We start from the raw sequence: 25,442 nt of genomic DNA, 5'->3' as shown, positions 1-25,442 counted from the left end.
CATCTCCCTTTGTGCCAGGAACTGAGACCAAGAATCTGAGGAGGGGAAATGTTGGCGATAGACCACATGAACGTGAGAGAAGGGTGGAAGCAAAATTAATGATCTTTTCCCAATTCTGGAAGAGTGCATAAGCAGCGCTGATATAGTAACCAAAGTACTAGAAAAAAGCTGTGGGAGGGTGCTGAGTAAAACTGAAACAAGGAATGTTCTTCATACAAAAAGACAGGCGTAACTCACGTCATGTGAGTTCCCATAGCCAAACTACTTCAACAGAACTTGTTGGATGAGCAATGGAGTCACAGACTCCTAAAATATACCTCCACTTACTTAAAATACAATCCTTGAGCAAGAATGCGCTTAGAAATGTCACTTTGAGCCAGCTTCCTTGTTCTGTTGTTCCTTGTTCTATTGCAATTAGGCCCCGTAACTTCTGAGCTCCCCAGTGTGGGAGTGGGTGGGCAAATCACAAAAGTAGACTAGAAATTCCACTCAAAACTTCACATGCAATGGTTTGAATGGCAACTGCTCAGAAGTACAAACTTCTACTGGGACACCACCACCCAGTCTGACACCCCCCCCCCCCCCCCCCCCCCCCCCCCCCCCCCCCCGCAAAAAAACCCGAACTGACTATAACACTTAGCTTCTCCCTGGCCTGTCAATTTCTATGGGACCTTTAACTCCCCTGATTTACAACAGTTAGCTTTCTTTTATTAAAGAAAAGGGGCTATATCCTTCAATCTGACAGAGCTGGACTGTGATGCTGAACCTTGAGGAAGCTACGCTGCCTGGAACTCACTGAGCAAGAGTCAGAAGGTTGGGCAGGACAGGCACAGAAGAAAATCCACGAAGGCAGTGGGCGCAGAGCGGAGCTCTGACCAATTACCACTTAGAGGAAGTTGCACAATGTTTATTTGGAACAGCTTATAAAGACATGTTTTTTGTTTCAGGAACTCCTCAGCAGAACATCACTGGAGACTCAGAAATTGGACCTTATGGCTGAGGTGTCAAACCTGAAAATAAAGCTGGGTGCGATGGAAAAGGACAGGTTGGAATATGAGGAGAGATATAAAGACACTGAGGTGAGGCAAACTTATGATAATTTGCTTTACTGTAAATGCCGCACAACATATTTTGACTGGGTTCTCTCTCTCTCTCTCTCTCTCTGTCTCTCTCTCACTCTCTCTCTCTCTCCCTCTCTCTGTGTCTCTGTCTCTGTCTCTCTCTCTCTCTTTCCTCCCCCCCTCTGTTTCTTTTTTTTCTCTCTCTCTCTCTGTCCCCACCCTTCACTCTCTCCCCCTTTCCCCCCTCGCTGTCTCTCCCCCTTCCCTCCCCCTCTGCTCTTTCCCCCTTCCCTTCCCTCCCCCTCTGCTCTCTCCCCCTTCCCTTCCCTCCCCCTCTGCTCTCTCCCCCTTCCCTTCCCTTCCCTTCCCTCCCCCTCTGCTCTCTCCCTCTTCCCTGCCCTCCCCCTCCGCTCTCTCCCCCTTCCCTCCCCCTCTGCTCTCTCCCCCTTCCCTTCCCTCCCCCTCTGCTCTCTCCCCCTCCGCTCTCTCTCTCACTCTCTTTCTCCCATGCCCGCTCTCTCGCTCTCTCGCTCTCCCACTTTCTCCCTCTCTAAATCTGTTTTACACCCTATTTTGTTGTTCTTGAAACCTGTCAGTGTTTTTCATTCACATCTTCTGAATTTTCATCCTGCAGCAATTCCAAATTCTTTATCCGTTATTGTAACGCTTTGCAGTGGACTTGCTGGGACGTGACTTGTCAACCCTGATTAGGGCTGGAATTGAATGCTAGCTAAGACTCCCACTTCAGATTGTTAGTCATGTAGCTGCCCCTGTTGGAAGTTACCTGAGGTCATGATTGGGTTTGACCATACCGGCCCACGGGATGCAATGACAACCTTACATCAGTTGGGGACTCCGATTCCAGCCTTTAGTTCATTAGGTGTAGCTGCTTGGTTCTGTCTCAAAAATGATGTTGTCTGTTTACTGTAGGACTTCTTACCAAAAACAAATCTTGGAAAGAATCAATAAATAGATCATTTAAAGGTAGTTATTCCAGCCTGTAGCATTGATATTGGTTCTGAGTGGAAGTGAGTAAGTCATTGATTGTTCACAGTGATATTGCCAATTGTTTTAAGTTTTTTAAAAATGTTTTATTTATTAATATCAAAAGTGGACTTACAATCACAGTGCAATGAAGTTACTTTGAAAATCCCCTAGTCACCACAATCCGTCGCCTGTTTGGGTACACTGAGGGAGAATGTAGTATGGCCAATGGACCTAACCACCACATCTTGAGGATTGTGGGAGGAAACCAGAGCACCCGGAGGAAACCCACACAGACACGGGGAGAACATGCATACTCCACACGGGCAGTGACCTGAGGCCAGCATGGAGCCCGGGTCCCTGGTGCTGCGAGGCAGCAGTGCTTACCACTGTGTCACTGTGCTGCCCACATTCTATAGATTATTATTAACAGTAAATGTTAAAATCAATGTATGCAGGCAGGAATTTTAGTTTCTCAGGGTATTACATATTTAATAAATTCAATGTAAATGTTTGTTTTGCCATAAATTTCAGCTAAATTGTTGTGGTGTGTGTATTTTTTTAAGAAACTGCTCACCCTGTCTGCAATTTCTTTTCTTTCACCACTTGCTCTGGTCAGTTCCTTTTCTATTCTCTTATTTGTCTTGTGTTCTACAGTCATTGTTTAACCTAGTAACAGAGCTGAGACAGCAGATGGAGAAATTGGAAGTGGAACTAGCATTATTCCAAGAAAAGCGGTCACTGTTTGGGGATCAAGAGGTGACTGCACGGCCATGGATGCAAGAAAGCATTGACAGCTTAACCAGTGTTCCTGTGCATGCTCATGCTTGATTGCTCTGAGTAGGGATTGGGAAGGAGAAAGTTTACTTTCAGATAACAGTCACACATTTTCGCTCCATCTATTGTTGCATTTGTTATCCCATATTGCCAAATCAAGTAAACTATTAACTGCTTGTATCTGACCAGATCAGCGAAAAGCATGGATGATCAAAAGGTTGTGTTGGTCCACCAAGCTCCTCCTATCCGCAGAACATATGATTCGCTGCACTGTGCATTTAACCCAACCCATTAAACCCATGAGGAAGGGTTCTGTGAAACGTATGTCTCAATCCTCAACTACACCTTGTCATAGAATCCTACAGTGCAGAAGGAGGCCATCAAGTCTGCACAGACCACAATCCCATCCAGGCCCTGTCCCTATAACCCCATGCATTTGCTCTAGCTAGTCCCTAGGGGCAATTTAGCAATCCACTTAACCATACCTCTTTGGATTGTGGGAAACCCATGAGGAGAACCTGCAAACTCCACATAGACAGACGCCCAAGCCGGATATTGACCCAGGTCCCTGGTGCTGTGAGGCAGCGTGCTAACCACTGTGCCACCATGCTGCCCCCACCCCCACTCCCTCCATTCATCATCAATGATGGGGCATCGTGCTACCCTTAGATGCTTGATGCGCATTCTTTTCATAATGTTTGTCTGTAAAAGAGCTATCTGATCATCTAGTTGTGCTTTGTTTTAATTAAGTACTATTAATCAGTTTGCTTTACTTCGGACCCTGTTTCTCTTGTCTGGAGAAGGAGGGAAAAGAATTTTAATCTTGCATGAAACCTTTTGATTTTGTACTAATGCTGATAGTCTAGATTAAATGTTTCACTTCCCCAAATGAAATGACTATATTTATCATTCCTTGTCATATTTTCTGTAATTAAAAATATTACAAGTCTCTCTCCCACTCTGCTGACTAAAAACATCTGTCATACTTCTGAACCACCTCCAGTCTATCACTTTTTTTGATCAAATGTCTTGTTAGTGTCTTCCAATACAAGTTCAGGCTTGTTCTAGATTTTCTTCATTAATGGCCTTAGTTGAGTGCAATATTTTACATTAGAATTGAATTGATATGGAATGTTATTTGGTAGTATTTAGGATTCCACTTCTGGGAAACTACAGTTAAAACCATGGCAGAATGAGTTACTTTGGTTAGTTACATAAGGGTTTGAGAGTGTAAGAATGAACTGTGGTCTGCAAATATATGTTATCGGGGTATTCTGACAAACTAAAGTACCAGTTTTCCAGCTGGGTTTGAAATTGAAGATTTGAGAAGCGACGGCTTCTCCTCTTCCCATTCCATTTTTCTCCCCTCTGCACTTTCCTCCTTAAGCTGTTTATCTTTGCCTGCTAAATTTACTAAACAATGCCCTATCTGCACTTTTCCTGGCCACGCGCGCATGCACACGCGTAAACATGCACTGATGTATGTATATATGCACACAGACACGCATGTACACGCACATCCTCTTTACCCCAACAGTGAATTGGTACCAATCCCTTGCCCCTCAAGCATGATAATCATTTGTTGATTTCTGTGTTGAGCTTGGAAATAGAACATAGAACACACAACAGCACAAACAGGCCCTTCGGCCCACAAGTTGCGCCGATCATATCCCTACCTACCAGGCCTATCTATAATCCTCAATCCCATTAAATAGGCACAGATCTAGGGCAGTCAGTAGCAATGGGGATCTCACGTGTGCAACAGTAGAAGACAGGAAGGAAGACCCTCGAAAGCCCAGTGGAAAACCACAGGGAGCACAAGGATGGCAGCTGGGGAAAGTGAGGTAGTGGCTTGGCAGTGGTGGAAAATGTATTAAAGTCAGAATGGAGGCAACGGGCAGAGGAGAGGGTCAGGACTGACACCAAGCTGGAGGTTAAGTTATTAAAGATGTGCTGCTTGGGTGCATTAGCCATGCTAAGTTCTCCCTTAGTGTGTCCCAACACGTGCCAGAGTGTGGTGTCTAGGGGATTTCCACAGTAACTTCATTGCAGTGTTAATGTAAGGCTAAGTAAAGTTTATTTATTAGTCACATGTAGGCTTACGTTAACACTGCAATGAAATTACTAAGAAAATTCCTTAGTTGCCACACTCCAGTGCCTGTTCAGGTACGTTATTTGTGACACTTATAAATAAACTAAACATAAAGGGAAGATTTTAAAAATATATAATATTGGTCACAGGAAGGAATAAAATGGAAATGTAACTTAGAAGTTGAGACTGCACTGGCATCTGGGAAAGATAGCTTGGTGAAACAGGAAAACCTTGTACGGTTTGGAGAGCTGAAAGGGGAGCATGCTGGTTAGGATATCTACATTCAACTTTATTGAATCTAAATGCATTTGTGGGTAGTTTGGGATTCATTTGAATCCAATTCCGGTTAGACCAAACACAGAATGTTTATACATTGTGATAAATTTCTAGTGCCATGGTTTGAAGATAGGCAAGAGTGTTAGCTTTTAAAATATGCATGTTTGCATAGATCGTGCTGTAATTTGGACTGTTCTTGTACTGTAATGTCAGGGTCCTCTGCTTGGTCCATTGCACGGCTGTAAGAACTCTGCGTATTTGCACATTTGATTTGATTGATTTGATGTAATCTAATTAAATTCCAAGATGTTAAACAACCCACCCATGCCTGTATGCTTCAGCATGCCACTAGATTCATTCTACCTTGCTCAGTGACTATATCTCAACCCCATCATTTTAGTTTCATTTGCATGGTATGAAACTCTCAGTAATAATATTTAAACAGTGAATTCAAAGCCAGTTGGAAAAAATTGATTGTCCTCAGTAAATTTAACAACTTAGCTGGATTGGTGCCTGGGTTTGCAACTGTTATATTCTTTTTAATTGTGTGAGGAAAAACAGATTTATCCAAAGGTAATATTTCAGTAAAAAGGTTGATTATATTTGTCTATCCTTGCAAGCGTTTTGTACTTTTTTGTGAATTTGCAATTGTATTACTCTTGGAAATAACTGTGGTCAGTTGAGCGTAGGTGAAAATTGAACCTTTGCTCCTTTGCTTTAGGGGCTATTTCAAGAGATTAATGATCTACGAGTGAAGGTAGTTGAAATGGAAAATGAAAAATCTCAGTTTGAAAAAAAGCTGAAATCAACTAAGGTAAGAAGATATGCTAACCCTTGTGATTTTATTCTGTTACAAAAGGGGAAATGATTAAAGTGCTTCATCACTGTGGGAATAAGGTATTTTTGTCCTTGATTTTAAGGCAGTCGTCACTGAATGCCCCTCCTGTGTCATCATGGCATCTTATCCCTGTATGAATTGTCCCCAAGCCATGAGCTTCCACTGCTGATAGGCTGAGCAGATAGATATCTGGTGTACTGTCAGTGCTGCCATTTGGTCACACCAGCGAGGGTTGCAAAACAAAAATCATGAATTTGTCATGCTGTATTTTACTGAAATCTGTGCTTTGTGTACAAGGGGTGGCACAGTAGCACAGTGATTAGCACTGCTGCTTCACAACTCCAGGGACCTGGGTTCGATTCCCGGCTTGGGTCACTGTCTGTGTGGAGTTTGCACATTCTCCTCTTGTCTGCGTGGGTTTCCTCCGGGTTCTCTGGTTTCCTCCCACGGTCCAAAGATGCGCAGGTTAGATTGATTGGCCATGCTAAAACTGCCTTTAGTGTCTTGAAATGCATAAGTTAGAAGGATTGGTGGGTAAATATGTAGGGATATGGGGGTAGGGCCTCGGTGGGATTGTGGTCAGTGCTGACTCGATGGGCCAAATGGTGTCTTTCTGTACTGCAGGGATTCTATGATTCTATCATACAATTGTTTACGCTGAATTGCAATTGCCCTTCATTAGGCAGCAAGCATCCAGTTCTGTGCATCTTTGTATCTTTTTCCCGACGGAAGAAAGTAGAAAAGAGAATGTCCGGGGTGTGTGGGGTCCTTAATTATGCTGGCTGCTTTTCTGAGGCAGCAGCAAGTGTAGATGGAGTCAATGGATAGGAGGCTGGTTTGAGGAAAGGACTGGGCTGCATTCACTGTGCTGGATTATTCCAGTTTTGGAAATGGGAGATTAAACCCATCCTGTCCATTATGTTCATTCTTTTCTGGAGTCCTCACCCTAAACCATGCAAAAATGTAAACATTTCTTTGTTTCATTAGCAGTTTTCATTCACCTCAAAAGGTTGCTTTGTAAACCTTGGAGTATTTGAGGAGTATTTGAAAGTAATATCAACCCAAGGAAAGAAATATAAAAATAAAATGCTGGAAACACTTTTTATATGCTTAGTCTAGTTGTGCTATTGAATATGTGTGTTGACTGAATAAATGGATTATATTGGTGAACTGAGTGTCATTATTTTGCTTTGTGTACAGCAGCTGTTTTCTTTTTACGTATGGCCTGTAGCATTGGGACAATGATGCAGCAACTGGGGTGGTGCATTACAAGGCTTGCGTTATTTAAGGAGTGGGAAAAATTGGACTTTAAGGTGTTGGTGATCTGCTTTTAATTATCAATTTCTGGGTAAGGTAGCCATTCCATTGAGAGTACATAATTGCACCATCTTGTGGTAATCTACTCTTGCTGATCACACTCTTTGCATAACTTATTCGTTTATCTTCAGAACCGTCCTTTAATAAAAAATTAAGTGCTGAGGATAAAATGGAATGGATTATATAAGAGGTAGGTTTATCGTTCGAAATGGATGTTAATGCAGAAATTACAGTAATATTTCGCAGAATCAGTACAGTGCAGAAGGAGACCATTCAGCCCATTTGAGCCTGCATCGACAACAATCCCACCCAGGCCCTATCCCCATAACCCAACATTTATCACGTATGCTAATCCCCTTGACACTAGGAGTCAATTTAGCATGGCCAATCCAGCTAACGCGCACATCTTTGGACTGTGGGAAGAAATGGAACACCCGGAGGAAACCCACACCGACACGGGGAGAATGTACAGACTCCACACAGACAATCATCCGAGGCCGGAATTGAATCCGGGTCCCTGGCACTGTGAGGCAGTGGTACTAACCAGTGTGCCATCATGTGAAGCTAATTGTAAACTAAGAATGGGAGGTTTTGAACTTGCCAAGGCATGTTCATCACAATTGTAGCATTTCATGATGATTTTCTAGAGAATTAATCGCGCTGTGCATCATTTTGAGTCAGATCTGGCTCTGAATCTGGTTTTATACTGCCATAACTGTATTGGTACAGCTTAAAACTACTGTTGCTAAATGGCACCGCATACATCGCAGTGAGGAGCACCAAGAGATCAAGGTTTCTCTCAGATAAGATCCCCTATATCAAAACTTGACGAGAAATGGCCGATTGTGAACTGTAATCTGTTCATTTAAGCATCTGGTCCCTATTGAAATTACTTTCCCTGTACATTGATTTGATGGAGTACCAAGTGGCTGTTGGAATAACATTTATTAATCAAGATGAAACAATTATAGTTAACAGAAATGGAAGGTGAAATTCTATTACAGAAAGAGAGATACCTATTTCCCAGCTAATTCTTTGTATTGGTGAATAAGAGTGCTGGTATTAACCTGTTGTAAAACAGTTTTTAGTAGCTTCAGTTAATTTTATATTCCAGAAAGTTTTAACCCTGATGTTAATATCTCGAGTATTGATGTTTTAACCCTGACCCATCAGTTTTTTTCCTAAATAAATTGGAACTTGTAGTGTGTGATACTGAGGTTACTCAAACAATGCCATGAGATACCTGGAGGTGTTTCTGTTACTGTGATAGCGTAAGCACATGTTTTGTAAAAGAAAACGCTAAACATCTCTCGAGTATCTCTAGTTTTCTGCTCTCGTCCATCTCAATTCTATTTTTATCTTTTCTTGGTGCTTTTGCGTGGATAAACATTCCCCCATTTTGCTGGATCTTTACTAACCCATTGCCAGTGTAGCAGCTGGGAGCCACAACACTAGATACGTTCTGGGATGAGATAAAGGCTAATACTGAGAGTTATCTTTTCGGTGAATAACTAACTTCAATTCAGTCTCTTTGTAAAGAAAACCAAGTCAGACTTATGACGTACTTTGTGGGCTAACAGCTAGTGGAGTTCATCAAAAGCCCAAGGACTGTGGGTTTGGGCATTGAAAGGCTTTGTCCAATGGGCCATTCCCTACAAATGTTCTAGGCTTGGGTTTCTTATATTTGAATCTTTAGACTGATGCATATTTGTGTAAACATTTGAAGTGCTGTTGTTCTATAAGTAGTGATAAGATGTTTCTGGGCAGTATACCTCAGCTACTCCAGCTTTGCCTCTTTCAGCTTCTAGCTTTCTATTTTTTTTATTCCTTCATCTCTACCAGTCATTAATGGCTAAACTCTCTAGCCTGAAAATCAAGGTTGGTCAGATGCAGTACGAGAAGCAGCGAATGGAACAAAAATCTCAAGCAGTAAAGGTGTGGTGGGTTTTGGCTTCTTGGTAAAGCTGTGCCATAATGTTTTGCCTGAACTGTGTGTTTGTGTCCATACCTGTGTGTGTCTTTGAAAAGATTGTTGCAAAGACAAGAAATGAAATTAAAGTAACCTTTTGCATGGAACTGTTTTTTCCCATGATTGTGTTTTTTATTTGCACAGCTTTGTTTTCCTAAAATAACTCGAGTTTTTTTGCATAGGTAACGTAAACATAATGCAGCAATTAATGGAATACGCATTCTCCGTTTTGACACCAGTCTTTTTCAGCATGCAGTGCTTTCAATTTATTGTTATAGTACCTATCTGTATGGTCAAACTTCACCTCTGGTTCTGTCAAAATCTTGCATTATGTCTTCATTTACATTTATGTATTCATAATCCGATGTATTCTACCTGTCTGCATGTGTTAGTGTTATTAGCAAAGTTGTAATTTTGAGAAGTGTTTTGATTTCATCTAGTAGGCAAATTATTTTAAGGATTCAATTTCTTGATTGAAAGCTCGTGTGTAATTTACCTTTTTAAATGTGCAGCAGACCAGTGGCAAGAATGAATTGCTGTCAATGTCCACTCCTGGACGATTTTTTTCCCTCCGTTCTGGATTTTTGATTTCAGGCAAAGCACTGAAGCTATCCTCCTCAACTCCCCCAGGCAATCAGGAGACAGTGTTACAATACATCATTATAGTTGTGTAGGTTAAGCCCCATCCCCTGTATACCTATGTAATGCAAGACAAAGGAAATCTGAAAGGAGAGTTCGAAAACCTGGAGGGGGATTCTTGTTAAACCAGTGGGTTGAGATCCTTGTTTGAAAGAATAGTTGGAAAACCTGGAGGGGATCCTTGGTGAAAACAGCTGAGAAAATGCATTGGTTTAGAAGGAGATTTTAAAGTGTGTCTTTTTGAAAGTGGAATTTGGAAACACTCAAATGACAATCATCTAGGGAGAATTTGAGAAGAAATCCACAGAAGTTCAATTGAGTGGCATTGGCCATTTGGTTGCAGAGTGGAGTGTTGCCTGATCACAGTCAGCCCATAGGTTTATTGAGAGCATTTATGGCGCCAGAGATATTTAGTAAACTGTGGATAAAAGCAAATTACTGCAAATGCTGGAATCTGAAACCAAAAGAGAAAACGCTGGTAAATCTCAACGGGTCTGGCAGCATCACTAAGGAGAGAAAAGAATTGATGTTTCGAGTTCAGATGACTCTTTGTCAAAGGGTCATCTGGTCTCGAAACGTCAGCATTTTTCTCTCCTTACGGATGCCGCTAGACCTGCTGAGATTTTCCAGCGTTTTCTCTTTTGTGTAAACTGGATTATCCTTAAAATCCACGTATACTTGCAAAAAAGGGGGGGAGTGAAGGAGAATTGTTATTATAGTTAAGCTTTTCATGTTTAATGTTTTTGTTGCTAAAAGATAATTGGCAGTCCTGTAACCTTATTCAATGTTTTCTTTAAAAAAAAGTTATGATCTTTCCATTCTGGGATCCCTCTATCCAGTTCTAACATCTGCTGGATCATAACAGAAGGGACCAAAAGTATGGTAGCTAAATTTGATGACAACACCAAGGAAATTAAATTGTCAAGAGGTGGCAAAGAATCTACAGATGGATTAGAGATAAGTGAGTAGGCAAAAACTTGGCAGGTGGACAATAAATGTGAACTTGTCCACTTTGACAGGAAGAATAGAGGAGAGGTTTACTGTTTAAAAGGAAGCGAGATTGCAGAACCGGATGGTGTAACGGGATCTGGGTATCCTGCTACATGAATCACAAATCGTTTGTATGTAGGTACTGCAGTAATAAGGAAGGCAAATGGAATGTTTGCGCTTATTGAACACGAAAGGGAATGTAAAATTTGTCCAGAGCCTAGTAAGACCACATCTAGAGTAATGTGTACAGGGGAGATGAAGGTTATGGGGGGGGACAGACAAAAAAGTGGAGACCACAATCAGATCAACTGTGATCTTATCAAATGGTGGAGCAGCTCTGAGTGGCTTCCTCCTATTCAAACTCTGACATTATTTGGGAAAGAGCAAAATATGCCTTTCATCTTAACAATGTTAGCCAAATTCAAATTAAATCTTTGTTGCAGATTGTTGTATCATGAACCCTGTGAAGAGTAGAGTAGGATGCTCTGAAACCACTTGAAGAACAATAATCATTTAGTCCTTTGTATCGTGCAATTACTGCAACACACGTTGTTCTTTGTTGTGATGTAGGATGAGCTAGTACAGCTGAAGGAACAATTGGAGCAGAAAGACGCAGAGATCAAGAGGCTATGCTCAGAAATGAGTTACAAATCGGAAATAGATGAATGTGAGAGTGGGACAGGTAAGAGGCTTAATTCCTTGATTATCACAGTAAAAACAAGAGAGGTGTTAAGTTTGTATTTTGAATATGGCAACTCCCTGCTCCTTTATCATTGGATAAGTTTCAAATCGCATATACCATCAACAATTCATTCCTTTTTGCCATATATTATTCATTCTCGTGATGTGGATGCTGCTGATAAGGACAGCAGTTATTGTGCATCCATTCTATATGTAGTAAATAATGCCTTGTGTAAGGCATGCAATTCCTGACCACTATTTCTCACTGTTTTCATGACTTTAGGGACACTTTCTCAATTCTTGTCATAACATACAATGTTTACATTTTCCATTTGATATTTATGTACCAAATTCGTTCACGTTGATTTTATGGGAGTTTTGTCTTGTGTGACAAAGATCTATTAAGAGTCCGTTTGGTGTGTGGAGACCGTCGAGGAAATTGTTCTTGTGCTGCAGGCAGGGTTCTACATTTTAAAAGCGGTTTGGAATGTTTCCAAGCAGCTGCAGAATATTCGTGTCGTACTTAATGTGGTTTTAAATTTGCCCTTTCTTTTTGGTAAACTAACAGACTACTTTTTTTTCTTGTGCCTGTGTTACATGACCTGTTTGAATTTCCTGCACAGAGGAAAGTTATAAAAAGAAGCTGAAGGAGAAAAGTAAGGCCTTGGTGTCTCCGTTTTGTGAATGTGTAATGATTGCATCCAGGTGCCTATGGTTGATGCTGTGCTGTTGCTATTGCAGCAATTTGCATGCTCGATTGAGAAACCTTCAAAACCCTTTTTCTCTTCATCTGTAATCTTGAGTTGTAGCATTGGAGTAAAAGGCCGAAATTGTGTTATTTGGGGGTTGATACATCCTGCATCAAATCTGCTCGACAAATTTTAACTGAAAAAAATTACTTGTTTCAGAAATCCTTCTTTAAATTTGGTGTAGTGTGAGCTGGGGGTGGGAAATGGAGCATAATGTCCTCTGTTTTTGCCTTGGACACGTCTCAAGATAGCAAGATAGTCTGTGGGTTTGGTATTTGTGCTAAATACAAATGAATTAGTAAAGGCAGTTTACAACTGTGCCTTTTCCAGTGATTAAACCATTTAAATATCTCCATGCTAAAGGTTACAGATGAGTCCTTGGTCGGAATTTTCCAGCCATTCTCGCCACCAGGACTCTCTGGTCTTGCTGCTCTGAATGGAGATTTGGCTGAGCGCCAGGTTCTCCGTCCTCGCTTGCAGCAGTGGCAGGCATGGGTGGCTGGAAAATTCAGACCCTTGTTTTGGTTTTGTGCTGTTTTGCATTTTAAACCCTTGCATGGCTGCTCGTTGCACTTCACCGTGCTGCAATTAATAGGTAACTTCATCGTACGCTGCCCATTCTGCCAAACGTATCTGTAATATTTATTCATCAACAAAGGAAAAAGAGTCAAAAGTCTGAAAACACGTACCTGCCGTCTCGAGAACAGCTTCTGCCCTGCTGCCATCACGACTTTTGAATCTTTATATTAAGTTGATCTTTCTCTACACCCTCGCTATGACTTCATTTTGCACCCTATCCTCTCCCTCTCCCCTATGTACTCTATGAGCAGTACGCTTGTCTATATGATGCACAAGAAACAATACTTTTCACAGTATACCAATACATGTGACAATAAATCAAATCAAATTTTCAGCCAGTCTTTCCCACTTATCCTGTGCTGTGTCTACTCACTTTTTTAAAAAAAAAAGTGCCAGACATTCTTCCCTTTATCAAATTAGTGCTGGCTACATTTAATCCAAATTTTCATTAATTTTAATCTGTAATTAAAAGATTCCAAAGAGTTTGCTCATAAAGATCAACTCACTGGCCTGTGGTTGCCTGGCTTGTCATTTATTCTTTATTCCAAATGCACAATTTGCATATTTCAACAGCATCTTTAAGACAGAAATAGATTGGTTCTTGATTAATAAGGGGATTGGGGATTACAGGGAAAAGGCAGAGAATGAGGATGAAAATCATATCAGCCATGGTTGAATGATGGAACAGAACCGATGGGCCGAGTGGCCTAAAAATTCTGTTTTGATGTCTTATGGTCTTATCAGGCTATGGTGCTCTATCCACCTTTGAAGTTTTTAAACTTTCCTCATTTATAAAGAAAACTGCGACGTATTTATTTAGTCACTCAGTCAAACCCTAATCCTCCACAACTAAATTCTCCATCACTGAATGATTTTATCAGTTTATTTAATTGCTCATTTACTTTTTACTTGTTTATAAAAATACCCTTTACTATTTCTATGTTGGTATTACCTAAATCATATGCCTCCCTTTTTAAATTGTAATTTACTTTTAATCTCTTTCCTTTTTCCATCAAACTCTAAAGTTCAATGCATCTCTCTTTTCTCCCATCTGAGAATAAATAGTTTGTATTCCAGTGTAACTCGGATTAGCAACAGATAATCTTCAAATTTATTAGCTTTGCTAACTTTACTCGATTAATTTGGGTCAGTCTATCTTTGAACGTTGGTTTTAACTTTCCGTTCATACTGAACTGAAGGCAAAGCTTCCACATTTCCTTTGTTCCGCCTCATTAAAAGTAAAATGTTCATATTGGAAATCAAATTAGCCAAAATGCCATAGTGGAGGAATTCTTGGAGTGTATACGAGGTAGTTTTCTTGACTAATATGTGGAGGAACCAACTAGAGAGCAGGCCACCTTAGGTGGGTACTGTGTAATGAGAAGGGAATCATTGCCAATCTAGCTGTAGGAGACTCCTTGGAGATGAGGGACCATAACATGATAGCATTTTTAAAATCAAAGTGGTGAGTGAAGATTCGGAGACTAGGGTGCTGCATCTTAAAATAAAGGAAACTGAGAATATGAAGCGTGAGTTGGCCTTGAATAATTGGGTAGACTTACTTAGAGGGATGACAGTGGATAGATAATGGCAAACATTCAAGGAATGCATGGGGGAACTGCAGCAACTGTTTATTTCTGTCTGGCTCAAAAGCAAAATGGTAAGAGGGCCAATCTGTGGCTTACAAAGGAAGTTAGAGCATTCGATCTAAGGAAGAAGCAAACAGATTGGCCAAGAAAAATAATACATCTGAGGATTCAGATCAGTTCAGAATTCAGCAAAGAAGGATCAATTAACAAAGGGAAAATACAGTATGAAAGTAAGCTTGCAGGAAACATAAAGACTGACACTAAGCGTTTCTATAGATATGTGATGAGAAAGAGCTTAGTGAAGACAAATATAGGTCCCCTAGAGAAAGAAACAGGGGAACGTATAATAGGGGACAAAGAAATGGCCGAGCAACTGAGTACATACTTTTGTTCTGTCTTCACAAAAGAGGACACAAATCAGATACCAGAAATGTTGGAGAATGCAAGATTCAGTGAGAGGGAAGAACTGAGGGAGATCAATATTCGTAGAGAAATGGTACTGGGAAAGTTGATGGGATTGAAGGCGGATAAATCCCCACGACATGATAGTTTACATCCCAGAGTATTTAATGAAGTGGCTCTCGAAATAGTGGATGCATTGGTGGTCATCTCCCAGGTTTTATAGACTCAGGAACAGTCCCTGCAGCTTGGAGGGTAGTGATTGTCACTACAATTTTCAAAAAGGGAGGTAGAGAGAAAACAATTATAGACTAGTAAGCTTAACATTGGTAGTGGGGAAAATTCTCGAATCCATTATCAAGGACTTTATAGCAGAGCAGTTAGAAAGCAGTGGCAGGATCAGACAGAGTCAGCATGGATTTATGAAGAGGACTTCATGCTTCACAGATCTGTTGGAATTCCTTGAAGATGTAAGTAGTAGAGTTAAAGGGGGAACCAGTAGATGTGGTACATTTGGACTTTCAGAAAACTTTTGACAAAGTCTCACACAAGAGATAATCATGCAAGATTAAAGCGCATGGGATTGGAAGAAGTGTATTGAGATGGATAGAAAACAGATTGGCAGAGAGGAAACAAAGTAGGAATCAATGGGTGCTTTTTAAATTGGCAGGCAGTAACTAGCAGGGTGCCACAGGGATTGGTGCTGGGACCCCAGCTGCTCTCAGTATATATTAATGATTTGGACAAGGGAACAAAATGTAACATCTCAAAGTTGCAGATGATATCAAGTTGGGTGGGAGGGTGAACTGTGACAAGGATGCCGAGATCCTTCAGAATGATCTGGACAGGTTGGGTGAGTGGGCAAATCAATGGCAGATGCAGTATAATTTTAATAGATGTGAGGTTATTCACTTTGGAAGCAAAAACAAGAAGGCAGGTTACTACCTGAATGGCTGTAAATTGGGAGAGGGGAATGTGCAGTCGGATCTGGGTGTCCGCGTGCACCAGTCACTGAAGATAAGCATGCAGGTGCAGCAGGCAGTAAAGAAGGCAAATGGCATGTTGGCTTTCATTGCAAGAGGTTTCGAGTACAGGAACAGGGATATGTTGTTGCAATTATGCAGGGCCAGCTAGAATATTGTGTGCAGTTTTGGCCTCCTTTTCTGAGGAAGGATGTTCTTGCTCTCAAGGGAGTGCAGCGAATGTTTACCAGGTTGATTCTGGAGATGGCTGGACTGACGTATAAGGAGAGATTGACTAGGTTAGGATTGTTTTCGCTGGAATTCAGACGAATGAGGGGGGATCTCATAGAGATTTATAAAATTCTAACAGCACCAGACAGAATAGATGCAGAAAGAATATTCCCATGGTGGGGCAGTCCAGATGTGGAAATGCTGATGGTGGACTGGGATGAACACAGTAAGAAGTCTCACAACACCAAGTTAAATTCCAACAGGTTTATTTGATAGCAAGAGCCAGTAGCTGTCGGAGTGCTTGCTGCTCCTTTGTCAGGTGAGTAGGAGTTCTATTCATAAACAAGGCACATAAAGAGACAAACTCAATTTACAAAATAATGGTTGGAATGCGAGTCTTTACAGGTAATCAAGTCTCAAAGCTACAGACAATGTGAGTGGAGAGAGCGTTAAGCACAAGTTAAAGAGATGTGTATTGTCTTCAGACAGGACAGTTAGTGAGATTTTTCAAGCCCAGGCAAGTCGTGGGGGAGTCCAGAACCAGAGATCACAGTCTGAGGATTCAGGGTAGACCACTTAGGATGGAGATGAGGAAACATTTCTTCACCCAGAGTGGTGAGCCTGTGGAATTCATTACCACAGAAGTAGTTGATACCAAAACATTCAATGCATTCAAGAGAGGGCTCGATATAGCGCTTGGGGCAAATGGAATCAAAGGGTATTGGAAAAGCAGAATTAGTCTGTTGAGTTGGGTGATCAGCCATGATCGTAATGAATGGAGGAGCAGGCTCGAAGGGCCAAATGGCCTCCCCCTGCTCCTATCTTCTATGTTTCTATATAAACAATCAAAAACTTCGGCACGTTAATGAACTGCTCTTTTTAAAAAAAACACGTTAATTATATCTTATTATTCATTCAGCAGATGTGGATGTGACATTTACTGCCTATCTATCTCCAATTGACCTTGAACCAAGTGCATTTCCAAGTGCTTTTTATGACGATACTGTGCCTTTCAGAAGTGTATTTGTGTCATGTTTCTGGGGAAGGGAATGTTTTAAACTTCGGCTGTGATTATGATGCCACTTTGCTCCAAGCAGTCCATCTGCTGAGATTGCAGAAGAATAATTGCTCCTAGTTACTGGGATGCTTGTTTTAATCTGAGTCAATGCAGTTTTTTTTTTGGGGTGTCCCATGGGATTTCACAGTAGGGTTTAATTAGGTTGTTGAGGGAAAGAGTAGGCAGTTTCTGTTCGGATTTTGTAAAGTGCAGTAGCTCTCGTTCTCCCTCTTTCTCTGGAGGTTGCAGTCTGGGACCTGCTAGAAAATAGGTCTCTCTCTTCAGAGATGTTAAAAGGCTTCAGGACTGGGAACCTACATAACCCTTTCTGTTTTTGCTCACTGATTCTGAAGTGTTTAAGGCTATGAGGAATATTGCTTATATTGAAACTAATAGAGATACACTAGCAGTTAAGAATCATACATTTGTAATGTTTAAGTATTTCAATTGGTAAAAGTTACACTTTTTTATTATAGTTAAACTGTGTTCTTAAATAAAGTTTGTTCTAATAAATCCTTCCTGGTGTATTAGTAGAGTCATACCTGGAGTGTAACACCTTATCCTGGCACTAATGCCAAAATCAAAAATAGTTTGGGTTTGTCTACCTTCATAACACACCTTGTAGTTTCTGATCTAATCCCTAACAAGTCAATCACATTGCTGTGGGATCTGGAGTCACATGTAGGCCAGACCAGATGAGGATGACAGATTTCCTTCCCTATAGGACATTAGGGAACCTGATGGGTTTTTTTTGTTTGCAACAATCAACATCATAAGACTTCTGAATTCAAATCCCATCATCAGTCATGATGGAATTTGTACCCAGGTCCCCAGAGCATTATCCTTGGTTTCTGGCTTACTAGTCCAGTGACAATATCACTATGCCATGCCATTCCTACTTTTGTTGCAGTGGTTGTGAATATATTTATAATTCTGTTTCTTAGCTTGAAACATGCATTTGCTTCAAAAATGCTTTCTTGGAAATGCGTATTTTCCAATTATGTTTGCGTCATGCATATGTTTTGTTTGTAATGCTATGTTTAAGTTTAAAAAGTGAATACTGCACAGCTTTACTTTCAATAAATATGCAAACAACTGTTTAGAAGCTCACTCTTTTTGAAGAATGTTGCTGATATGTTTTCTGTTACTGCAAGTACGGAATGTGGCATGCCAGCATGGTTTCAGCTTTCATTGTGGCATTAAAATTTAAAAATAAGTTGTAAAATGCCATTCCCGTTGTCATTTACAGATCTTGAAGTGCATAAAATGAAGAAAGCAGTTGAGTCGCTGATGGCAGCAAATGAAGAGAAGGTAGGGTCCTATGATTTCCTTCTGGCTTAACATCTTTAATACAATTTGTGGTATGTGGGTGTCACTGGCAAGGCAGCTGTTTATCTCCCAACCCTAGTACCCCTTCAGAGGGTGGTGATAATTTTCATCTTGAACTACTGCAAACCAGCCGTGTGGTGACGATGGTTCCCAGTGATGTTGACTAGAAGGCATCCCAAACTCTTCGAGCAAGGGCAGGAGAGCCTTTGACCGGAACAAGAGACATTGAAGTAATTGTTTTGTGGTTATGGCGTTAAACTCTCAGCTGAAAGGTTCTGATTTCAAATCCTACCATGGGTAACATCTGAAAAATAACCGCAATGGCTTCAAGATTAGAATGAAATAGTCCATCAAGTCATGGAGCCTCTCACCCCATTCTGTTCAATGCTGTCCATCTGATACGAATCTTGCCATTCCAGCTTGCTTTGGAATACGTGTAACTCCAGCTCCATGTATGATGTTGAGAAATATGAAACTTAAAATAAAAGTTATCAAACTGTGATTCTGAATGAGACCTGAAGTCAACTAATCTTAACAACAGCATCATTTGTGTGTTATTACTTGCTAATCACCAGTTCGATTTGATGAAATTGTGTCTCCAAGGTAGTGTGCCTAAAAGAAAGCCTTAAGCCAAACATGATCGGAACCACGTCTGAACTAATTTAGTTTGACATTGCTGAATATTTTGTTGTAATTGTTGCAGAAATATATGTCTAACTCCACTGGTGACAGCTGCTTGGTGTGTTTATCACGGTAAACCTTGAGGCAGCTTTGTCCACATTCTGCAGCATGGCGAATTATAGCAATCTGCATTTGAGTCAAAGCTGCCTCCAAGGTTCACCTCGATAAAGACTGAGCAGCTGTCACCAGTGGAGTTACACAAATTGGGACGGCATGGTGGCACAGTGGTTAGCACTGCTGCCTCACAGCGTCAAAGACTGGTGATCAGTGCCTGTCTTGGGTCACTGTCTGTGTGGAGTTTGCGCACTCTCCCCGTACCTGCGTGGGTTTCCTTCAGGTGTTCCGGTTTCCTCCCACAGTCTGAAAGAGGTGCTGGTTAGTGTGCATTGACCCGAACAGATGCTGGAGTGTGGTGACTAGGGGAATTTCACAGTAACTTCATTGTAGCGTTAATATAAGCTTTACTTGTGACTAATAAACTTTTAATTTTAACTTTTAAGTAGGAGCTATATTTCTGCAACAATTATAGTAAAATACTCAGTAAATGGGATGGCAGATCTGACATATGAGGAGAGACTAAGTCAGTTAGGATTATATTCACTGGAGTTTAGAAGAGTGGGATGGGATCTCATAGAAACTTATAAAACTCTAATAGGTTTAGACAGGGTAGATTCAGAAAGAATGTTCCCAATGGTGGGGGAGTCCAGAACTAGGGGTCATATTCTGAGGATGAGGGGCAAACCTTTTAGAACTGAGGTGAGGAGAGGGTGGTGAATGTGTGGAATTCTCTACCACAGAAAACAGTTGAAGCCAAAACATTAAAGGAGATGTATAAGGCAAGTTTTTTTACACAGAGAATGGTGGGTGCCTGGAACTCGCTGCTGGGGGAGGTAGTGGAAGCAGATACAATAGTGAGTTTTAAGGGGCGTCAGGACAAATATGTGAATAGGATGGGAATAGAGGGATATGGTCCCCGGAAGGGTTGAGGGTTTTAGTTCAGTCAGGCAGCATGGTCAGTGCAGGTGTAGAGGGCTGAAGGGCCTGTTCCTGTGCTGTAATTTTCTTTGTTCTTTGTGTGATTTCAAGAAGAAATTAGATGTAGCTGTTGGGGCTAAAGGGACCAAGGGATGCGGGGGAAAGGGGGAATCGGAATATTGAATACGATAATCAACCATGATCAAAGTGAATGGTGGAGCAGGCTTGAACGGCTGTATGGCCTACTCCTAATTCTAGTTTCTATACAAGTCAAACTAAATTAATTCAGATTTGGTTCTGATCATGTTTGGAATACAGGAAGTGAAGAATTTCCAGTGTGTGGTTCACACTTAGAATTATTGAATCCTGCAGTACAGAAGGAGGCCATTTGACCCATCGAGTCTGTCTTGATCACGATCCGACCCAGGCCCTATCTGCGTAACCTGTGCATTTACCCCAGCTAGTCCCCTTGACGCTAAGGGGCAATTTAGCATGGCCAGTCAACCTAGCCCACACATCTTTGGACTGTGAGAGGAAACCAGAGCACCCAGAGGAAACTCACACTGACACGGGGAGAATGTACAAACTCCACACCGACAGTGATCCAAACTGGGAATCGAACCCTTGTCCATGGCGCTGTGAGACAGCAGTGCTAAGCACTGTGCTGCCCATTCGCCTTTTGATGTGGATGCAGATCAGTGTTAGATTGTCATGTTGGGCCCTCTAAAGATTTAAATGCATCCCTATCCACCTCCCTCTCATCTCCCCCTCACCACTCCCTGTCCCATCCTATCCCACAACCTCTGGGGAAAAACAGGCATTGGAATTTTTCTATCATGTTACGATATTTTGTGTGTGCGATGAGTTCTCAGTATTTTTGTTTTCCTGAAGGATCGGAAAATAGAAGAATTGCGACAGTCCTTGAATAGGTACAAGAAAGTGCAGGATATGGTGATGTCTGTGGCCCATAAGAAAGGTGAGATGTTATGGTCTGTAATCGTTCAATTTGCAACCTGCAGCCATGTTTAAACTATTTGGTTAAATTAACCTCACGCCCCAACTGATTGGACAGTAGAGTGGTTACATTACCTGGTATCATTTTCATTCTTACAGGATATGTAATGTATAATTGTTAAAATTCCTGGTGATAAAGCTTAAGTTTTTCATTCTTATCTGCAATCCAGTGGTACCTAATGTATCAAAATGTGTTGCATTGTGGATCCACATTCATTTAACGTGTGTTTTGGCCTTGGTCACAGTCTCTAGGAAAAGATGGGCAGAATGGACAAGTTGGGCCGAAGGACCTGTTTCCATGCTATAAATCTGAGTCTATGACTATGTCTCTATGTCATATGAATATGAAGGTCTTTTACTCTCTTGGTTCCCACCTTAGTTAATTTATCTCCCTAAGGGATAATTGCAAAGCATTGATTCCTGAAAACTTGTCACAAGGAGAGTGCAAGAGAGTTTTTTTTGAGAACCTTGCTTCAAAAGGGCATAATGTTATTTTTAGTCTTTTTGAAGCTGCAAATTTAGTACTGAACAGAAAAGAATGGACTGGAGGATAATCTATTTTTTTCCATCTTTTTCTGAAGTTGTCTTGTTGGATTACTGTTCCACGTGTCATTAATTCTCCTGTGCCTCAGTTGGGCAGTCTGTTTGCAGTCTGATTTTCAGTGCCCAAAGTAGATTGCAGTACTCCAGGTGAGGTCCGACAGGCTGTGTACAATTAAAATATCACTTTCTCACTTTGGAATTCCAACCCCTTTTGATAAAGGTTGATATGCCATTAGTCTTTTATTCATTTTGATACTGTGCTCAGCGTTCAGTGATTGGCATACATGGAAGAGACAATCGTAACTAGACGAGTAAACCAGAGACCCAGGCTGATGCTAGGGAGACAGGGATTCCAATCCCACCGTGGCAGCTTTTGGAATTTAAATCCAATCAATCTGGAAAGTAAGCTAGGTTCCATAACAATGACCATGAAACTATCATTGATTGACATGGCAATCCACTGATTAACTGGTGTCTTTTAAGAGGAGAAAAATCTGCCATCATTACGTGGTCCGGGCTACATGTGAATCTAGGCCAACAGCAATGTGGCAGACTCTCAACTGCCCTGTAAATACCCTTATAACACACTCGGCTCAAAGACTATTGGGGTTGGGAACAAATGCTGGCCTTACTACCGATGCCCACATCCCATAAAACAATGAAGAAATGGACACTTGTCATCTCCCACCAATCAAAATGAACTCTGTTCTCAGCCGCACCACACCCCTCCTTCAGCCAATTATTATCATTTATTTATTAGTCACGAGTAAGGCTTACATTAACACTGCAATGAAGTTACTGTGAAGTTCCCCTAGTCGCGCACACTCCAGCGCCTGTTCGGGTCAATACACCTAACCAACATGTCTTTTGGACTGTGGGAGGAAACCGGGGCACCCAAAGGAAACCCACACACACTGGGAGAACATGCAAACTCCACACAGACATTGACCTAAGGCTGGAATTGAACCTGGGTGCCTGGCACTGTAAGGCAGCAGTGCTAACTGCTGTTCCACCATGCTGCCCATATTCAATGCTGTGCTGTTCAGCTGCTATTAATTTTGAGCTGAAACGTTAAAAAAGTGTTCTTTGTTCAAAAGCCACAGTGGAAATTTTTTAAATGGTGTAAAATAAGACGTTTGTATTTCGCTTTACAGATATCAGGATTAAAGGAATTGACAGAACTTTATAAATTTCACACTGATTTGCTAAAATCTATAAAGTATTAAAATCTGTACTTCCCCAATTTTAATGGATTTATTTAATGAAAAATGTACATTTTATGGACACAGTGGTTAGGCTGCTGCCTCACAACACCAGGGATCCGGATTCGATTCCGGCCTTTGGTCACTGTCTATGTGGAGTTTGCACCTTCTCCCTGTGTCTGCGTGGGTTTTCTCCAGGTGCTCTGGTTTCCTCCCACAGTCTGAAAGATGTGCTGGTTAGGTGGATTGGCCGTGCTGAGTTGACCCTTAGTGTCCCAGGATGTGTAGGTTAAATGGATTAGCCATGGTAAATGTGTGGGGTTACAGGAATAGGGTGGGGGGGGGAGAGAGACTGGCAAGATACTTTTGTCAGAGAATTGGTGCAGACTCAATGGGCCGTATGACCTCTTCTGCACTGTAAGGATTCTATGATTACTGTAAGGAATGAAAAATGTTGAATCGTAACAAAGAACAGAGGAGACATTTTCTCCTGTATGAGCGAACTTATCTTGTGCAAGTGCGAAATCAAATGTTTGTTTTCTCTTCGAATTGTAAATGCAGTTAAAGAAGATGGTAGTGATGAAAGCCTGAATGGGGGATGTGTTGGAGTCAGTGCTGGTGAAACATTAGAAATGGAGCTGGCTTCCACTGTACCAACTCCAGCAGCAGACGCAGTGACAGAAGTAGTAAGTTAATTTTCACAATTATATTCCAATCTGGAACACTCTTCAGATTTTTTTCAGCGGTAAAGCATTAAAATGCTAATTGTCATGGATCTGTCCCCAGGTGTGTTTGCTGTTTGTAAGTTGTAAAGAAATGACAAAATAACAGCTATGAACTAGTTAACCAATCTTTCATACAATTTTGGACTAATCAGACTAGGGGTGGCACAATGGTTAGCACTGCTGCCTCTCAGCTCCAGGGACCTGGGTTCAATTCCCAGTGTTTGGTCATTATCTGTGTGGAGTTGGCACATTCTCCCATTGTCTGCATGGGTTTCTTCCGGGTGCTTTGATTTCCTCCCACAGTCCAAAAATGTGCAGGTTAGGTGGATTGTCTACGCTAAATTGCCCCTTACTGTCCTGGGATGTGTACGTTGGAAGGATTAGTGGGTTAAATATTTGGGGTTTACGGGAATAAGGCTTAAATGGGGTTGTTGTTGGTGCAGACTCGATGGGCCAAATAGTTTCCTCTGTACTGTAGAGTTTCTATGATTTCTATAATTAATATAACTGAGTAAAAATGTGGAAATTATTTTTGACTAGAGTTGAAATTGTAAACTTGCTGTGTTTGTATAATTGATGCAATAATAGTCCCATAGCACACTCCATTGCCAAAGCAAGTCGACAGTGAGACAGCGGACGTTGTCAGCTTGGGTATTTGAGACTGTACCACACAGCTGACTGATTCACAAGATTCATACTGCGAAGGGCAGTGTGTGTGCGTGCATGCGTGTATTTGTGTGATAAGCTTGCCAAATTTCCTTTGAGATTTTGTATGCGTAGTGATTATCATCTGCTGGATCATTACACACAGAGCTGTGTGACAGTGTTGAACCAGACTGATGCAGGCTGAAGGTTAAATAGCAAAGGGTGGTGGAATGTGGGAGTGAGAGATCATCAGTGATGTCTTACTCGGATAAGTGTTGAGGGCACTCTTGTTGTTTTATCATCTTTCTAAATGAAGATGGAATGTTGTCCATTGCTGGTTTCAAGAAGCTATTTGAGTGCAGAAGCTAAGAGGCAATAACCTAAAGGGTCTGCACAAGCTTGGTGAATAAGCAGGTTTTATCCAGTTCTGGAGTCCAGCTTGAACATGTGGGAATGGTAAGTAGTAACAGATCACAAGGGGATGATAAGTGAAATCCATGGCGATTTAATTGTGTGAATTAAGAAGAAACAGGATTTTTTGCCCTAGACTCAAATAGTGTTTAGGAAGGATAGCCTCAGTGCCACAAAGGTTGTCTTCTGATCCGACATTGGTACTATGCGTCTCATTTGATAAATGGAATAACAGTAAATACCAAAATTCCTTTGTGCTTTTCCAACCCCTTTTGGCTGTGGGATTATCCAGCGCTTGAAAGATATTTATCGCTTAGATCCTTGCCATAAACACTTTTTAAAAAAAAAGTATTCTTGGGATTTGAGCCTCGCTGGCTAAGCCAGCATTTATTGGCCATCTGAAGAACAGGGTTAAATTAAAACCACGTTCTGTTAGTTGCATTGTATTTACTGTTAGAGAGTTAAAAAGAAAACAGGGCACTGACTATATAAAAGAGACAAGTGTGAACTTGCAGAGTATAATTTTACTGGAAACACTTCTGTGTTGGGAGCTTGCAGTAAGAATTGATCAAAAATCTGCAGACTAAGATCATTTGGTCACCTGTCTGTTCAGGTTTCTTGCATTGTATTTAAAGCTGATTTTTAAAAACCACTGTTGCGTTTCAATGTTTAAACACACGAGCCAATAGATGTTGGTAAAAGAATATAATTGCTGGAAGGTACGTAA

The 25,442-nt window shown here is 41.2% G+C and overlaps 1 protein-coding gene across 15 annotated transcripts in view; it reads left to right on the top strand.

The window, feature by feature from the left end:
- The window catches only part of ppfibp1b (PPFIA binding protein 1b), a 161,073-nt gene that overhangs the window by 97,137 nt on the left and 38,494 nt on the right, over positions 1-25,442 (top strand). For 5 of the 15 annotated variants that reach the window (XM_080191375.1, XM_080191376.1, XM_080191372.1 and 2 more), the window contains exons 6-14: positions 948-1,079; positions 2,703-2,804; positions 5,912-6,004; positions 9,188-9,280; positions 11,514-11,625; positions 12,248-12,280; positions 18,440-18,501; positions 21,067-21,151; positions 23,496-23,620. In XM_080191375.1, coding sequence (XP_080047501.1) covers positions 948-1,079; positions 2,703-2,804; positions 5,912-6,004; positions 9,188-9,280; positions 11,514-11,625; positions 12,248-12,280; positions 18,440-18,501; positions 21,067-21,151; positions 23,496-23,620 — 837 coding nt within the window. The remainder of the gene's footprint in view (positions 1-947; positions 1,080-2,702; positions 2,805-5,911; positions 6,005-9,187; positions 9,281-11,513; positions 11,626-12,247; positions 12,281-18,439; positions 18,502-21,066; positions 21,152-23,495; positions 23,621-25,442) is intronic. The other 10 variants (XM_080191384.1, XM_080191387.1, XM_080191383.1 and 7 more) reach the window with 6 other exon arrangements.

This window comes from Carcharhinus amblyrhynchos, chromosome 6 (assembly GCF_965287045.1).
Source record: "Carcharhinus amblyrhynchos chromosome 6, sCarAmb.v2.hapA, whole genome shotgun sequence".
NCBI classification, from domain to species: Eukaryota; Metazoa; Chordata; class Chondrichthyes; order Carcharhiniformes; family Carcharhinidae; genus Carcharhinus; species Carcharhinus amblyrhynchos.
This window is presented reverse-complemented; position numbering and strand designations above follow the sequence as displayed.